Source organism: Prionailurus bengalensis, chromosome B1 (genome assembly GCF_016509475.1).
Source record: "Prionailurus bengalensis isolate Pbe53 chromosome B1, Fcat_Pben_1.1_paternal_pri, whole genome shotgun sequence".
NCBI lineage: Eukaryota > Metazoa > Chordata > Mammalia > Carnivora > Felidae > Prionailurus > Prionailurus bengalensis.
In genome coordinates this window covers 117,238,337-117,255,623 of record NC_057344.1, presented here as the reverse complement: position 1 = coordinate 117,255,623, position 17,287 = coordinate 117,238,337, and the positions used below count along the sequence as shown (strand labels likewise).

Below are 17,287 nucleotides of genomic sequence, written 5' to 3'. Positions count from 1 at the left end.
CAGAGTCCGATGTGGGGTTCAAACTCATGAACCGTGAGATCATGACCTGAGCCGAGATCAAGAGTTGAATGCTTAACTGACTGAGCCACCCAGGTGCCCCCAGAGGCTGTACCATAGTTTTGATATTAATCTATAAAGAAGTACAGTTGACCCTTGAACAGCATTAGTTTGAACTGTGCAGGTAGGTCCACTTACATGTGGATTTTTTTTTCATAAATACAGTATAGTACTGTAAACGTATTTTCTCTTCTTTATGATTTTCTTAACATTTTCTTTTCTCTAGCTTACTCTATCGTAAGAATACAGAATATAATACATATAATATATAAAATATGTGTTACTAGATTGTATGATATTGGTAAGACTTCTGGTTAACAGTAGGCAGTCAAAAGTTGTAAATAGATTTTCAACTATGTGGGGGTCAGTGCCTCTAACCCCTGTGTAGTTGGAGAGCCAACTGTATTTTTATGGAACTATTTGGAGAAGGAAATTGGAGTCAAACAAAGATCTGGCACCATCTATGCTTTCCAAAAGTTTGACATAATTCATTGTTCTCATTTTTAGTCAGATGAACACATGCCTTAAAACCTGTTCTAATTTGGGGACTTAGCTCAGCCTTTCCGTTGAACGCCTCCATCTGTCCACAACAGATTTGTTTTTCTTTATTCAGAATATCAGGACAATCTCTCCTGTACCTTCCTTGGTTTGGTAGGAAGTTTTTTTAGTCATTTCATGGAGCGAAGAGTTCTTTGAGACTGTCACTGTGTAGTCAATAGAAATTCCCTACCAGAAGGCCCGAGGCTGTCTTTTAACCCTATGTGCATGTTAAAACCACAGTTCCTGGAGTCTATATTGATATCTGATATCTGACAGTGTTTCAGTTTCTGTTCAAATCTGACATCAAGGAATTTGTTTCTTTCAAACTTGGTTAAGTATTAGACATTTTTAATATTCTTTTTTAATTTAGCATTTAGATGCCTTGGAAAGGGGAAGCAACTAACTTAGTTTACTCTGGTGTTGGAAGTCACTTGTTCCGACTTCTATGATTATAGAATTTTAAAGCTGGGTAGAGCATTAGAGATTTGTTCTTCACTTAGTGAATTGAGATTTCAGTTTTTTTATAAATCGTCAGGTACCAGATAAATTTGGCACTTGAAAAAAATTTCCCAGTTTTTCTTCTATCCATATAGATCCTAAAATCTCTCAGCAAGAGATTCAATTCAATTTTACACTTAACAAGCAGCTCCAGTGTAGTGGGTTGCTAACTGCAAAAAGACGTATAAATTATGGTCTTTGACCTTAAGGATGGGCCCCAAATGTGAACAGATAATTGCAAAATTATGTAATAAGTCTATTATTAGAAGTATGAATGGAATGTTTTGATAGTTTTAAGGCTTTTAACGTAGCATGGGGAAGTCCCAGAAGACTGGAGGTGCTACTGGATTCTGAAGGATTTATGTGTGTGTGTGTGTGTGTGTGTGTAGCTGGTTGTGGTAGTAAGGGCATTCCAGACAGAGGGAAAGGGACTGCTGTTGCCAGAAACAAACAGTGCTGATAGTGACAGTGTAGGAGTCAGTGAGATATTACAAAGGACCTCTATAAGTCGTGGGTCATATAGGTTTAATTCAACAGATAGTTGTTGAGGTCAACTTTGTGGAAACTATCTGCCACCAAATAACATGCCCTGCACATAAACATGGCAGTGATTGTATGCTCTTTCTTATTTTACTGTTGAGAATATTAAATATTCATAATTTGAATGTTTAAAAAAACTCATTAAAAATTAAGCCTAAATGTATCAAGTTTTAAGAAAGATCAAATGCAAAATTGTGATGGAGGCTGGCTACTATTATCTTCTCTCGAAGCTCTCCTCAACAGTCAGGTCTTCGTCTTCCCCTAGCCTACCAGCCCATTCAGTCAAATCCTCACCCTTCCATCCTTCTTTGCTTTCTCAGTAAGGCAAACCTAAAACGCAGAACCACCCCTTCTGAATGAGCATGAGTGCTGCGTTATGACTAGGAAGTCAGATAAATCATCAAAGATTAAAGAAAAGGGCGGGAGAACTTAATGATATGTCCCTTACCATGGTAGATGATGACCTCAAAATGCTATTAGGGAAACAGTGGTAAAATTTTCTTATTATTCTCACATTTTTTCTTTGTATCTTATGTTGGGGTCACAGAATGATATAACCACCAGTTATGTCAGTGTCTTGCACCTAATGGGTACTTAAAACATATTTGGTGAATGACTAAGTATAATTCAATAAGAAAAACAAATAAAATTACATAGCCTCTGGGAGAACTTGATATCCACACACCAAGAACGAAGTTGGATACCTATCTCACTCCATATACAAACATTAAATCAAAGTGCTTGGGGGGGGGTGGATTAATGGGGAATGACTGCTAATAGATACAGATTTCTTTTTTGGAGAATAAAAATGTTCTGGAATTAGATAGTAGTGATGATTGCACAATTTTGTGAATATACTAAAAGCCAATGAGTTGTACATTTTAAAAGGGTGAATTTTATGGTATGTAAATTATATCTCAATAAAAAAGTAGATGCAAAAAATCAAAACAAATAGCAACAATAAAACCACAGTCAGAGAGTTGAATTAAGGCTCTTATTCAAATGTTCTATACCTAGGTAGTCCTAACAGTGAAGAGGAATATAAGTTAAAGATGAAAAAAAACCACTTTTTAGTCAAAATTGAAGGGAATCAAGAAAGGTACTATATTTCAATAATTCTAAGATGCATATTTTTTCACATTTCTGAATGCAAATGCATCTTATAATTGATGGTAGGTCCAGTTTATTGGGCGGCTTTTTCTTTATGGTACATAAAATGTGATAGGTCTTAGAGTCAATGAAGTACTGTACTTTTATTTTTTAATTTATTTTATTTTTTTATTATATGAAATTTATTGTAGCAACGTGGATGGAACTGGAGAGTGTTATGCTAAGTGTACTTAATTTTTAGAATAATGTGGCAGAGCTGCTAATTGCTTTTCAATATGTGTTCTCCTCTTCCCACACAGTAATAATAACTTTAATAATAATAATACATGGGGGTGCCTGGGTGACTCAGTTGGTTAAGCATCTGACTTCAGCCTACGTTGAACTCGGCCTGAGTTCGAGCCTCGTGTCTGGCTCTGTGCTGACAGCTCAGAGCCTGGAGCATGTTTCAGATTCTGTGCCTCCCTCTCCCTCTCTGCCCTTCCCCCGGTCACGCTCTGTCCCTCTCTCTCTCTCGAAAATAAACATTAAAAAATTATAAAATAATAATAATACATGTTTAATAAATTTAAAAAAAATTAAAACTTAAAAAAATAATAAATTTTTTTACCTGGGTAAAAGATTATATTCCCGTTTTCCTTATAGCTATGTGTGGCCACACGTCTGAGTTCTGGCCAATGGTATATAAGCAAAGTAGTATGTGCAACTTATGGTTTGTGCCTTTAAAGAGAAAGAAAGTTCTCTTCCTTCTCTTCTTTCTCTTTTCCTCCTTTCCTATATCTTTCCTTCCCTCCTCTCTGCCTTCCTCCTCCTTTATTCCCTTCCTTCTAAATGGCATGTATGTGATGGTTTGAGCTAAGCAGCCATCTTGATCCATGAGATAGAAACCACCTGTTGAGGGTGGTAAAGCAATGTGAAAAGATACCTGAGTTCTTAATGATTATGAAACCGATATACTAGTCCTAGACTCATTATGCAGACTTTTATGGGAGAAATGCAGTTCTAGTTTGTTTAAGTCACTCTTTTTTTTTTTAAGTCACTGTTATTTTGGGTTTCTCTGCAATAAGAGCTGAATAATGTTCTATCTAATGTGAATGGCTTCTGACTTCAATGTTTCTGTAAGTAAATTATTACTTTCTTCAGTAGGCTAATTCTTTTCCTAAGCAACACACACACACACACACACAGACACACACACACAGACACACACACACATACACACACACGATCTGTCTGGGCCAAAAATGAGTTACCAAATATAGCATTTACTTATAAGGAATATATTGTGAATAGCTTTTTACTTTTCATTATCATGGAAAGATGACTGCAACCCCCATTCAGTCTATGTTTCTAAATAATACCTTTGTTAGGACTGTCTGTTCAGTGCAATGGGAGACAGCTTTCTCAGTGCAATTGAGATTTCTTGATAATGCTAAATCTGCCTTGTCAGCTGAATTCCTCTGGCTTTGTGCTGCACTGCGGTAAAAATACATGATCGGATTTCACTGTTAAGAAAATTCTTTCAGCAATACATGTACAGTCAAGTTTATTGCCTGGATAGCTGAGCATGTGGGTTATGAGATTTAAAAAAATGTTTCATGACAAAACTTTATGGAAATGCAACAATCTGGAAGTCTAGTTCTGTCGAAGAGAGGTAAGGCTGTGAAGAGTTGTGCTGTTGGGGGCTGATACCACTCTGTCCTTTTGACTATCACACTCTTTCTTGGTTCTTCATATTTGAGGAGACGGGACGGTGAGGAGGCCTGTTGGCTTGATCTTATTAATGCCGCCATCGAGAATACATATTCTTGGATATTTCATCTTCACAAGGTGAGCTGCGAACTGGAAAAAAAAAAGGCCAAATTTATAGAGGATATACAAAATCTGTACTTCTCTAATTCCAATTTATTTCTCAAGCTGTGAAAGACAAAACTTTTTTTTTATTATTATTTTGAGAGAGAGAGAGAGAGAGAGAGAGAGAGAGAGAGAGAATTCCAAGCAGGCTCCGTGCTGTCAGCACATAGCCCTATATGGGGCTACATCTCACAAACTGTGAGTTCATGACCTAAGCCAAATCAAGAGTCGGATGGTTAACCAACTGAGTCAAATAGGCACCCTAAGACAAAACTACTTTCATAATACTATCGCTGTCATTGTTGTATCAATGAATCATTAATTGGGCTTTTAATGTAAATCAAATAACCATTTAACATGTTGACAGCTCTTTATGCTTTGGGATAAATATGTCTCTTTAGTTCTCTTTTAAACTTGTTGGGATAGGCAATAAATATACATGATAAATATCCAAACAATATAAAAGGTATATAGTGAGAAGTAAATTCCTCCTACCTCTCTTCTCAGTTTCTCTTTCCAGAGGTCATTAATATCACTATTTTTCATGTATTCTTCCAGTGATAGTCAAAACATTCTCAAATGTATTTGACATTTGAATAATTTTTGACATTACTGTCAACTTATTAGTTACTGCAATTCCATATATAATGTCCCAGAGAGGGCCCATAACCTTGCTGTAACATGTTTCTGGAGCTACTTCAATGAACAGTTTGAGACCATAAACTTGGAATGAATTCTAAAGACTGATCTAGGACATCTTCTAGATGGCTACCAAAACAGGACATTGAAAAGTTATCAAGATGCAGGGCACCTGGATGACTCAGTCAGCTGAGTGTCTGAATCTTGATTTTAGCTCAGATCATGATCTCACGGATCGAGCCCCCCACTGGGCTCTGCACTAACAGCGCAGAGCCTGCTGGGATTCTATCCCTTTCTCTCTGCTCCCCTATATCTCAAAATAAATAAATAAACATTCAAAAAAAGTTATCAAGACATCCACACACATCTTCTTGACTTGGCCCATGTCTACCTATCCAGAATCATTGGTTATCTTTCTCCATTCCCTCAACCTTATGATAAAGCAGTCCTCAACTGCTTGTCAATCCCAATGAAAATGAGATCACTTTAGGATTCAGAGCATTTTGGTTGTGCAAGTTTCCCTTTGTTGGGAATAGTTATTTCCCACCAGCTCCAGGATATCTTTTAGTTCTTCCTCAAAAGCCACCTACTTACCCCCCACCAGCCTAATTTCTACTTATGTCCCTACTCAGGCAATTTCTTCTCTACACATTAGGTCTCCCTTACAAATCCCCTCTTCTCAGCCCCCAAAATTTCTTGGGCAAATCTCTCTCTTTTGCTTCCCATGTTTATTTGAGTTGCTCATTTAAGAGCCTGCTTTCTCTACCAAACTGTAAACTCCCCTAGGACAGTGAGACTGTTCTGTTTCCTTTTATCTCTAGCACTTGGCACATGACAGTCAAAATATGCTTGTTAGACTGGACTAAAGTCTGACGAATGACATATAACCTGGCGCAAAAGGATGAAGGAAAGAAGGGTTTTCTTGGACTCTGGCCATTCTATTTCCATTTCCTCCCCTTGGTGGTGTCCTATTCCTCCTCTTTGGGTATTTGTGTCCTCACATTCTTTTCAATTACTTTGTCATAACCTAATCGCAGATCCTTGAAGAAAAATGAATAATGCCTATTGACAGTGCTACTGGGAGTATCTGAAGTCTAACAGCTGGTAAAGTCTCGAGCCAACAGTCTGGAGACCTTACGGCTCAACAGCTGAGTGGTTTGGTCAGGATCAATTCAAGGCCTCAACCCCAGGTATTCCACTTTATTTATTTTTTAAAAAATTTTCTTAACGTTTACTAATTATTGAGAAACAGAGACAGAGCATGAACATGGGGGGTGGGGCAGGCAGAGAGAAGGGGAGACACAGAATCCGAAGCAGGCTCCAGGCTCTGAGCTGTCAGCACAGAGCCTGATGCGGGGCTCGAAGTCACAAACTGGGAGATCATGACCTGAGCTGAAGTCAGACGTTTAACCGACGGAGCCACCCAGGAGCCCTGGGATTCTGCTTTATCGATCTGGGGCTCAAGAGTGTGATTTTGTTGTGGTGGTGGTGGTTGTTGTTTTAAACAAACATCACTAGAGGATTCTAAAGCAGGTAGTCTGAGGACAGTATCTTGAAAAATAGCAACTAAAGCCAAAATGATGACGGTACCAGTAAGTAGGTGGTATAGATGGTGCTGGACTTGGATCTTTAACAATCTTCAAAACTACTCACAGAAATGGATCTTTTTTTTTTAATTTTTTTTTTCAACGTTTTTTTATTTATCTTTGGGACAGAGAGAGACAGAGCATGAACGGGGGAGGGGCAGAGAGAGAGGGAGACACAGAATCAGAAACAGGCTCCAGGCTCTGAGCCATCAGCCCAGAGCCTGACGCGGGGCTCGAACTCACGGACCGCGAGATCGTGACCTGGCTGAAGTCGGACGCTTAACCGACTGCGCCACCCAGGCGCCCCCAGAAATGGATCTTAATAGTGCTGACCCCACTTATCTTTTCCCTCATTCTCTGCAGTGCCTTAATAGATTCGAATGGCTATTAACATTTCAGATCCTGTACTCTTTTAGTCACCTGAAGTTATCCTTAATAGTAATTAATGTTGAAGAGAAATAGTGCATCTGTATTTCAAAAGGTATCAAGTGAGCTAGACCACTAATGTGAGCTGGTCTTCATGCTGTTCTTGCTTATTTTGCTTTGAACCTAAGTCCTAACGAGCAGAGGCACCGGATTCATCTACTCTGAGTCAAGTGCAGGCAACATGATCGCTGATACTGTATGATTACTGAAACATCTTTGCTTCGTTCTCCCACATGCAGCAATACAATTACCATGTAGGCCGGAATTCTAAGATAAACATACCATTACTGAAAAGACCTTGTGGATAAGCAGTCTTAGCATTCAATACTTTCAAAACACTGTAGAAGTCACAAAACGAATAAGGAAGGACTGACTACTGCACATTTAAGTAATCTCTGAAACTATGCTGTAGATCTGAAGAGAGTTCCCACTGTTATTGTTTGGAGGGACATAACAACTAGGCTGCTGTTGAGCTGGAAACCGTAAAGGCAAAGCAGGCAGAACTGAGCGCTTTGGAACAATTAGGGCGTCGCTACGTGGGAGGTCTAAGAAGAAAAGTAGAAATGGAATACAAGGAGATGGCAAATGTTTAGGTGCCTTGAAAAGCAAGGCGGTGCTTAAGTGAAAGAAAAAGCGCCAGCGCTGAGTTTTCAGGTTAAGATTGTGAGTTCTGCTCCTGGGCTTGCGGCTGCAATTATCCATGTTAAATATCGGCCCCTAACAGTGAAGGCACGACTGCATCTTTTCCACTCCCACCAGGGCAGCAGTTCCTCGTCTCCATCTATTCATTCATTTCTCAAACACTGTAGTGAGCACCTACCACATACCAGGCACTGCTGCAGTTTTTGCAGTGTTTACAGATCAGAGAAGGAGGTAGTAACAGACAACAAGTAGTGTGGTGGTTATACAAGTACAAGGGGAGGGTACGTTAAGGGAGATTTCCCCCCTCCCCAGCCCTCTTTTATTGATGTGACAGCCGCAAGTGTGGATCAGATAGTATTCTCTGTGGCTGTAGTCTGACAGGTTAGGGAGGAAAGAAAGGGCTGTGAATGCATAGGGGTGATTTCCACAGCGTGAAAAAACCACATCACTCATTGAGAAGATATGCGGTGGAACAGAGGAGAACCAGGCATGTAGCGTTCTGCGTTTCGTCCATCTTTGACTCTTCATCTGGCAGGGCTCTGGCAGCTTTCGGGAGTTAACATACACATTTATGGGACTTTGGTGATGAAGGATCTAGAGTAGCTTTGCAGCTGCAGCTGAGGGAGATGCCCGGCCTCAAACAGAAGTCACAAACCTAGACTCGCTGAGCAACATCCTTGGCAGGAGTGGGAGGATATCATAGTGGACCAGTGGTTATGGAGCTTTTAGAATCATCTGAGTGATTTTAGTAAACAGTGATATCCAGACCCCCTCCAGATTAGTAAGAAGCAAAATTTCTGGAGTACAGCTCCAACACTGGGTTTGGTATTGAAGCTTCCCAGGTGATTCTATTGTGTAGCCAGCACTGAGAATCATTTTACTGGATAATAGGGTTCATTTGCTAGTCAGGTTTGTCTGAGACCTCAAACTGTAATTTTTATAGGTATACTCCTGAATGGAGAGCAAGTCACTTTGCACTAAAAGAGACTGCCATGTTTGTAGGGCTGGAGTTTGTGAGGCCAAGTCCTATGTGGAGAGAATGGGGTTCTTCAAACTGCACTATCAGCTGAGATATATATCCCATGTGGAGTTGGCAGGATCTGGTATTTGCTGGGATAGGATTTGGGGACCCAAACACTACAGAGGCAGCTGCATTTCTTGTGGGTAGTACTCCCATGTGGAGAGGGCAGAGCTCTCACATTTTTGTCATTCCTCTGGTTAGCAGGATCTGGTGGTGCTTTTCATTTCTAAGGCTTAGGTAGGTGCCCCTCAAAACAGTGCTGTCTGAATGTGGCAGGCCTTTGTTGGGTGACACTCTGTTTTATTTTCTCTCTTTCATCTTAGCTTGGATTAAGAGGTTGGTACACTTGTCCAGTGGAAGTCAAGTTCTATTGTAGGAGGAGAATGAGTGGAGAAAAGGGATATTCTGGTCTGCTACAGAGTAGTATAGCTTAATTAAGGCCAAGAAATTAAGGCTGAGTATGGTTAAGATTTAACAGGAGCACAGAACAGGATCATGTTGTTTCTCACCTGGTGTGCCAGGACACAGTTTTGGGTAGACCCCACAGGCAGCTAAGAAAACTGGAGTTCTGCAAGATTCTGAAAGGAGTACATTGCAGGACAATTAAGTTTCTTTATGTGAAACTTTGGCCTTGTGAGTTTTAAGTTTGTAGTGGGAACCAGATAATTGCCGGGAATTTACGAACACTCTGGGGAAGCTCAAACTGAGGTATTTTTCTCTCTTCCATTTTATTTGTCCATTCCTTTCCTTCAAAATACTGCTAAATTTAGGATATGAAAATATTACTTTTGGTTGAACATAGAACTGAATAAAGGAACTGGCAAATTATCCTGTAATGAACAGCTGTGGTAATTTCATTTTCTTGGTTTTATGGATGTGAGGTTGATGCTGTATTAGTCCTATGTATTCTTTTGACCCCCTGGAATGCTGAAAATATGCTGTCCATTTAACATTTCTGGCACTATGTGGTTGGGGTGGGGCTGATACCTCTTGAAAATTATGCATCTATTTCTAGGTTTGGCTGAAGAACTCAATAAGCATGAGATGAGAGAAGAGAAACAGAAGAATATGGGGTGATTTCTACATATAGAGTACAGAGTGGCCTGGGGTTAAAAATAATCCAAGTGTTGCCCTGTCCTGATTATTTAAGAAATTCTGAGATCATTAATAAAGGTCTGTCTTGATCATTTGAAGGACTTATCTCTGTGATCCCAATTAGAAACATCAGAGCTGTTTCTAGGAGTAGTAGGAAGGAGGTAGGCATGACTTATCTAATACTCCACTGATCTTTTCCCTTGACAAAGGAGTCAAGTATAATTTTGAAGTGTCATTTTCATTTCAATCCTTGTTATGTTTCTTTCATAACTGAGATAAGTGTTCTGTCTCCTGATAGGCTTCTGTATTTAGATATTTTATAGTGAACACATTTATTTTCTTAAGAGTACTACATAAGTTTACTTTCTTTTTTTCTTAAAAAATTTTTTTTAGTGTTTATTTATTTTTTAGAGACAGAGTGTGAGCGGGGGAGGGGCAGAGAGAGAGGGAGACACAGAATCTGAAGCAGGCTCCAGGCTCTGCACTGTCAGCACAGAGCCCAACTTGGGGCTTGAACCCACGAACTATGAGATCATGACCTGAGCTGAAGTCAGACGCTCAATCAACTGAGCCACCTAGGCACCCACATAAGGGCTTACTTTCTTAAATAAACTACTTAAGGCAGCCGTTGTACACTTTTAGTAGGAGAGTATATGTGGAAAACAGTGTGGAGGTTCCTTAAACAACTAAAAATGGAACTACCATATGATCCAGCAATCCCACTTCTAAGTATGTATCCAAAGGAAATGAAATCTGGATTTTGGTGTTTGTACCCCCATTTTTATTGTAGAATGATTCCTAATAGTCAAGATATGGAAACAACCTATGTCCATTGATGGATAATGGATAAAGAAAATGTGTACACACACACACACACACACACACACGAACATTATTAAGCCATAAAAATGGAAATCCTGCCATTTGGGATAATATGGGTGAAGCTGGAGGAATTATGCTAAGTGAAATAAACCAGACACATAAAGACAAATACTGCATGATTTCACTTATATGTGTAATCAAAAATGGTCAAACTCATAGAAGCAGAGAGTAGAATGGTGGTTGCTAGGAGTGAGAGTCTTGGGGAAAAAAGATGGGCAGATGTTAGTCAAAGGGTACAAAGTTTCAGTTATGAAAGATGAATAAGTTCTGGAGATATAATGTACAGCATAGTAATCATGGTTAAGACAAGTACAATAATACTGTATGGTTTACTTGAAATTTGCTAAGAAAATAAAGAAAGAAAATGGTAACTATGTGAGGTGATGGTATGTTAATTGGCTTGTGATGATCATTTCATAATGCATACACATATCAAAATGTCAAGTTGTATACCTTAATATATACAATTTCTATGTGTCAATCATATCTCATTGCTGAAAAAAGATGACTACATAAGGTGTAAAACTGGTTTTCACAGTAATAACATCTAATAACAATTAGGTGGTGGCTACCATATACTCTTATTTGACTCACAGAAGTAAAATCAGCAGCAGGGCAAAACCAAAAAGGTGAAGATAAGGTCAGTAATCATCTTATACCTTACCACAGGCACTTGTGACAAGTAAGGAGAACAGTTAATTACAGGGTATTAATGTGGAATATTATATGGAATAACATACTAGACCTGTAACCATACTAGAATATGGTTAATTATGCAATGAGAAAAACAATGGGAGCATGTACATCAACAATCATTAAATGGTCTAGGATTTATTACGTTGAATTAATTAAACTTTTATCTCTTCATTTCTTTGCAGAGAGCCTATTCTCTCTTGAATCCACTCCAATCAGACTTTTGTCTCCATCACTCCCCTAAAATACTCTTAAGAAGATCAGCAATAATCTCCACTTTGTCACACTGCCAAATCCAATTCTTAAGACTCAATCTGAGTCTGACTTGATCCATCATTATCATCTACACAATTGATTATACCTTCCTCTTTTCAAAACTCTCTTCCATTGGCCTTCAGTATACCAATCTCTCCTCATTTTCTTACCTCATAAGCTGATCTTTCCAGTATCCTTTGGTGGATTTTCCTTGTCTTCCTGACTTCTGTCCCACTGCTATCTTTTGACTTCTATTCTCCATCTCCCTTCATCCCCAAAGTGATTTCATCTAGCCCCATGGCTTTAAGTCCCATCTATACACTGACGACTTTAAATTTATGTCTTTAACCTCTTCCCTGAACTCTAAACTCATGAATCTGTTTCCTCAATCTCTCTACTTAGATGTCTAATAAGCTTCCCAAACTTAACAGTTCAAAGTAAACACACGATTTCTGCTCTATCTTTACTTCTAACCTCCCCCCTGAAGGCTTCTCCATCTCAGGAAATGGCAACTTTACTCTTCCTGGATACATATTTCCTTTTTGTCCTCTACCAAAGTATCATGTAGTCTCTAACTTTCAAAACATACTCAGAATCTGATCACTTATCACCGCCTCTGCTATTGCCACACAAGCCCACGCAATCATTATTTCTTCCATAGATTACCACATATTAGCCTAACTGGGCTCTCCTACTTCCCTCCCTGCCCCAATGGTCTATTCACTACACAACGTGAGTGATCCTTTAGAAAATGTCAGTCAGATCATATAACCTCTCTTTTTCAAAGCACTTCAATGGCCTCTTGGTTTTATTATTATTTTTTTAAATAAAATCTAAAGTCTTTACCATGATCTACAAGATCCTACATGATCTGAAAATCTGCAAACATTTCCTCCACTCCCCATGTTCAACTCCTTTAATCTCATCTCCTAGGCCAAACTACCATCACCTCCTATTTAGATTAGCAATAACTTCTTGTCTGACTGCTTCTGTCCTCACACCCTACAGTCTTTCATTATGAGGCAACCATAATGATCTATTAAAATAAAAGTCAGATCATATAAAACTCTTTGTTCCCCATGTTCTGGTGACTTTCCATTTCCCACAAAATAAGAGCTTCCCCGATCATCTTATAAAGAAAATAAGCCACCTAGCACTCTTTCCACTCATTCTTATTTTTTATTTCAGCATTTATAACCCATTGATACATATTTACTGACTGTCTCTTCCAAAATATTGTAAGCTCCATGAAAGGAGGGACTTTGTTTTATCTATTACTGTTTCTCCAATGCCCAGAACAGTGCCTAACACATCGATAGCATTTGCTCTAACATCTACTGAAGAACTGATTCATTCATTCAACAAATACGTTTTGATCATCTACAGTATGTCAGGAACTATGCCTGGCACTGGTTATACTGCTTTATTGCCAGTGGAAGAGGGGAAAAGATTTTAGGCAAATAGTAAGAAAACTATCTAATTGGATCTGGTAAGAGTCAAATACTAGTTTCTCTTTTTCTTTACTAGGAGGGTCTTTCTTCAACTCTTGTATAAGTTGAAAGAGGTAAGATCATTTTTAAAAATAGTGCTTTTAAAAGGCATCTATATAAAAGAAACACAATTTATACAAACAATATTGATGATGAAGTTTATAAATATGTAAATAATAAACTCCTGTGTAATAATTTTGCTGTAGAAGTCCACAGAGCAGTCAGATGAAGGTTAATTTCATTTCCAGTTTCATTTCCATAGTTTAGGAACTGAAATAGGTAAAAGAATTTGAAGAGGATGCAACGGAAGTTTCATTTTCTACTCTTGGGCTCCATGCTTGCTTCTCAGCTCCTGTTCACTCAAGCTTGGCAGTTTTTAGTGGTATGTGGACAACTTGAGACATATGTGGAAAACAAGGTATGTTAATAATTTCATGTGCAACTGTAAATTTCTCTTGTCTTTTCTATTTTACTTTCTTATACGTAATTCTAAGAAAATCTCACAGGGATTAAAGGAAGAGAATTCAAATTTTTTAAAGTATACATTGTGAATAGAAATGGCAAGAAAATATTTCCTCAAGGCACATGATATCTCAGCATAATATAAGCCAACGCAACTTCTATTTCATTGTTTGCTTTGTTGAAATCCCAAATACACATTTCTCCTTCACATGTCAAAATGGTGTTTTCCTTTCTTCCTCTTCCATTTTCCTTTGATCTCGTTTTCTTTGTTGCTCTCCTCTACCAGTCACTTGCACCAAAGCAAATTTTAGTTTATAATGGATACAATGGAGTTTTACAATTTCTTGAAGCAAATTTAAGTGTCATATATATGTGTGTATATATATATATATATATATATACACACACACACACACACACACACACACACATATTGACAGAGAGAGAGAGAGAGAGAGAGAGAGAGAGAGAGAGGGAGAGAGAACACAAGTGGGGGAAGGAGCAGAGAGGGAGAGAGACAGAGAATCCCAAGCAGGCTCTGCACCCTCAGCGCACAGCCCGATGCGGGGCTCTCCAACCCACTAACAGTGAGATTATGACCTGAACCTAAGTTGGATGCCTAACTGACTGAGCCACCCAGTCGCCCCTGAGTTATATTTTTTTAATGGTCTTTTTTTGGTCTTTTGACCATATGTTGTTGAGGCCATCACCTGGAATTTGTCTTCCATTCTAGAATAATGCAATTATATAAGCTATTACATTTAATTATAGGAAAGAAAAAACCTACCTTTTTTTTCTGTATTATAAAATACTAAGTGTTTATTTCATAAGTAGAAGGATTCTGTACATACATATCCCATTTTAACTCCCTGAATTCTAGTCTGAACCTCTAAGTCTTTGACTGGTATTTTTATACTCATGTCCCATTAGCACTTCAAACTCAGTATGTCCAAAATTCATCACAATCTCTCCAAATCTACTTTCTCTTTCTACTTCTGTTAAAGGTATCGGCTACCTTCCCAAAAATCCAATCTGGAAATTTTAAAGTTACCTTTGACTTTCTAAACAAAACGTTGAAGCTATTTTTGACTTTGGCACAAGGTAAAATTAGGCACATTCATTTAGGCACAAAGCTGTGTTACTTCTGTGATTGTCTTGGATCCGTTCCTTCTTTTCCATTCCTCTGCTCCTACTCCATTTTAGATCCTAATTACTCTTGGATTAGTTCCTAAATGGTTCTTGTGCTTTTAGTTTTCTCCTTTCCATTTGCCTGGCACTTTGCTGCCCACACCTAGCATTATGGGAGACCCTCAGGAAATCCTGAGATCTCTAACACTATTGTGTAGAGAATTTTTCCTTCCTAAAGGCTATTGCCCTTAGGCAAGGTGATTCAAGATCTGTGGATCCTTTCCAAAAAATAGTTTGCTTATCTATAGTTAGGAAGGACAATATATAGTACCCCAAAATTCTTACTGAAAATTTCATTTTGATAATACTAAGTCTAACATTTCTTTGCATTTTGAGGACAAAAGAAATTTTTATTCTAAATTTAGGCTTCCTTATTCTTTATATAAGTACATGTACTTATTTATAAGTAAATTAAAGATTAATGAGCATATTGTCTTTTAGTGTCCTGAATAAAGAGAAGAGTGTGATAGAATGTTACCAGATGCTTTGAATCACATAATAAAAGCAGTGAGGCCATTTCCCCAATGTTGTTTTGAAAGTTGTGGGGCTTTGGCTATCCATCTCAGACAAACTCCTATTTTCTTTTCTCCACAACCAGGAGAATTTTGCTAAATGAAGGTTTAGGAACTGTTTAAGCAGTGGGACCTTGAAAGCTTGAGAGAAAAGACCAGCATTAAGGTAGCTTCTGGGAAGAACCTAGCATTGAAATAGACTAGGAATGTAGAAAGAGTGAAATTCTTTAACTGGTCTCTGGTTTTCGGTGCTTAAGAATTTCTATTTTATTGGGATCAAGGGCAAAGGAGAGGGAAGACACTAAAAGCAATTTGCCAAATGACTTTCTAAAATACAGCTGATAGTATCACTTTCCTTCTAAAAAAACTTTTAATAGAGCCCCACTGCTAAAATGTACACTCCTTAGCATAGCATTCAAGGCCATCTATTTCCAGACTCCTCACCTATCTTTCCAGCCTTGTCTGCAGCTAAAAGCCTCTTCAAAGAAGCCCTATGCTTTCCAATCAGCATGTGCTATTTCCTTTGCCTGGAATATTTCCTCCTGACTATGGCTCTCCTCCCAATACATTTCCTTAGTGAATCCTACTCATAATTCAAGGTCTAAGCCTATGATCACCTTCTCCAAGAAGCTTTAGGAACCCTTCATTTAACTGGAAGAAACTTTTTCCTTCTTATTGATATTCTAGAACTTTAATTATAAATTTCACATAGCGCATGCTACATTCTGCTTTGAGTTAATTGGTTTTATACATGTCTTATCTTTCTAACTAGATTGTAAATTTTTTTTTTTTTAATTTTTTTTTTCAATGTTTATTTATTTTTGGGACAGAGAGAGACAGAGCATGAACGGGGGAAGGGCAGAGAGAGAGAGGGAGACACAGAATTGGAAACAGGCTCCAGGCTCCGAGCCATCAGCCCAGAGCCCGACGCGGGGCTCGAACTCGCGGACCGCGAGATCGTGACCTGGCTGAAGTCGGACGCTTAACCGACTGCGCCACCCAGGCGCCCCTAGATTGTAAATTTTTTGAGGGCAAGGGACTATGTCTTTCTCCTTTGTGTTTCCTCATAATAATTTCCATCATGTAAGCACTTAATGTTTGTTGTCTTGAATTAAATTAATAGTTATTAGTATTTTTTTCTTTTGTCACCCTCTTTTACTAATTTCTACAAATGCACAGTCTATAGCACACTATTATTTCTCATGTGTTCATTCATCAAATACTTTTTGAGCATTTACAGTGTGTCAGGAACTATGCTTGGCACTGGTTAAACTGCTTTACTGCCAGTCTTAGTTAGTCATTAATTCAAACACCAAATATCTATTGAGTGCTTTCCACTTCAAAGGCACTATGCCAGGATCTGGGAGTACAACAATGAACATATTATATAATATAATCCTTGTCCTCAATGAGCTTGGAGTTCAGATGGAGATGCAGAAAAGTGTAGTGGCAATAAAAATGCCATTTGATAATTGCTACATAAAGTCATCATTTACAGCTGTATAAATTGTGCCTTGCTTGAGAGAACCTGGAAAAGGGCTAAGCAGAACCCTTACATGGTGCTGTGTGCCCCTATAGAAAGGATGAGTTTTGATCTAATGCACACAGAAATTATACATATGATAGTGGTCCCAAGTAAGTAAAAGATATCCTATGAGCGCTTGGGAAGGGTACTTAGTCCCAAACATGAGGAGTTAAGAGAGTTCCTTGAAGACATGGTATATAAACAGTCTTTTAAGACAAATGGTAGTTACCCAGGTGAACAGAAGTGGGAAAAATGTTCCAAATAGAAATAAGTAT

The 17,287-nt window shown here is 38.4% G+C and overlaps 1 protein-coding gene across 3 annotated transcripts in view; it reads right to left on the bottom strand.

The window, feature by feature from the left end:
- Positions 1-4,271: 4,271 nt before the first annotated feature.
- TBCK (TBC1 domain containing kinase) overlaps positions 4,272-17,287 on the bottom strand; it is a 220,901-nt gene continuing 207,885 nt past the window's right edge. For all 3 annotated transcript variants that reach the window (XM_043571089.1, XM_043571097.1, XM_043571106.1), the window contains one exon: positions 4,272-4,584. In XM_043571089.1, coding sequence (XP_043427024.1) covers positions 4,474-4,584 — 111 coding nt within the window. In that variant the 3' untranslated portion in view covers positions 4,272-4,473. The remainder of the gene's footprint in view (positions 4,585-17,287) is intronic.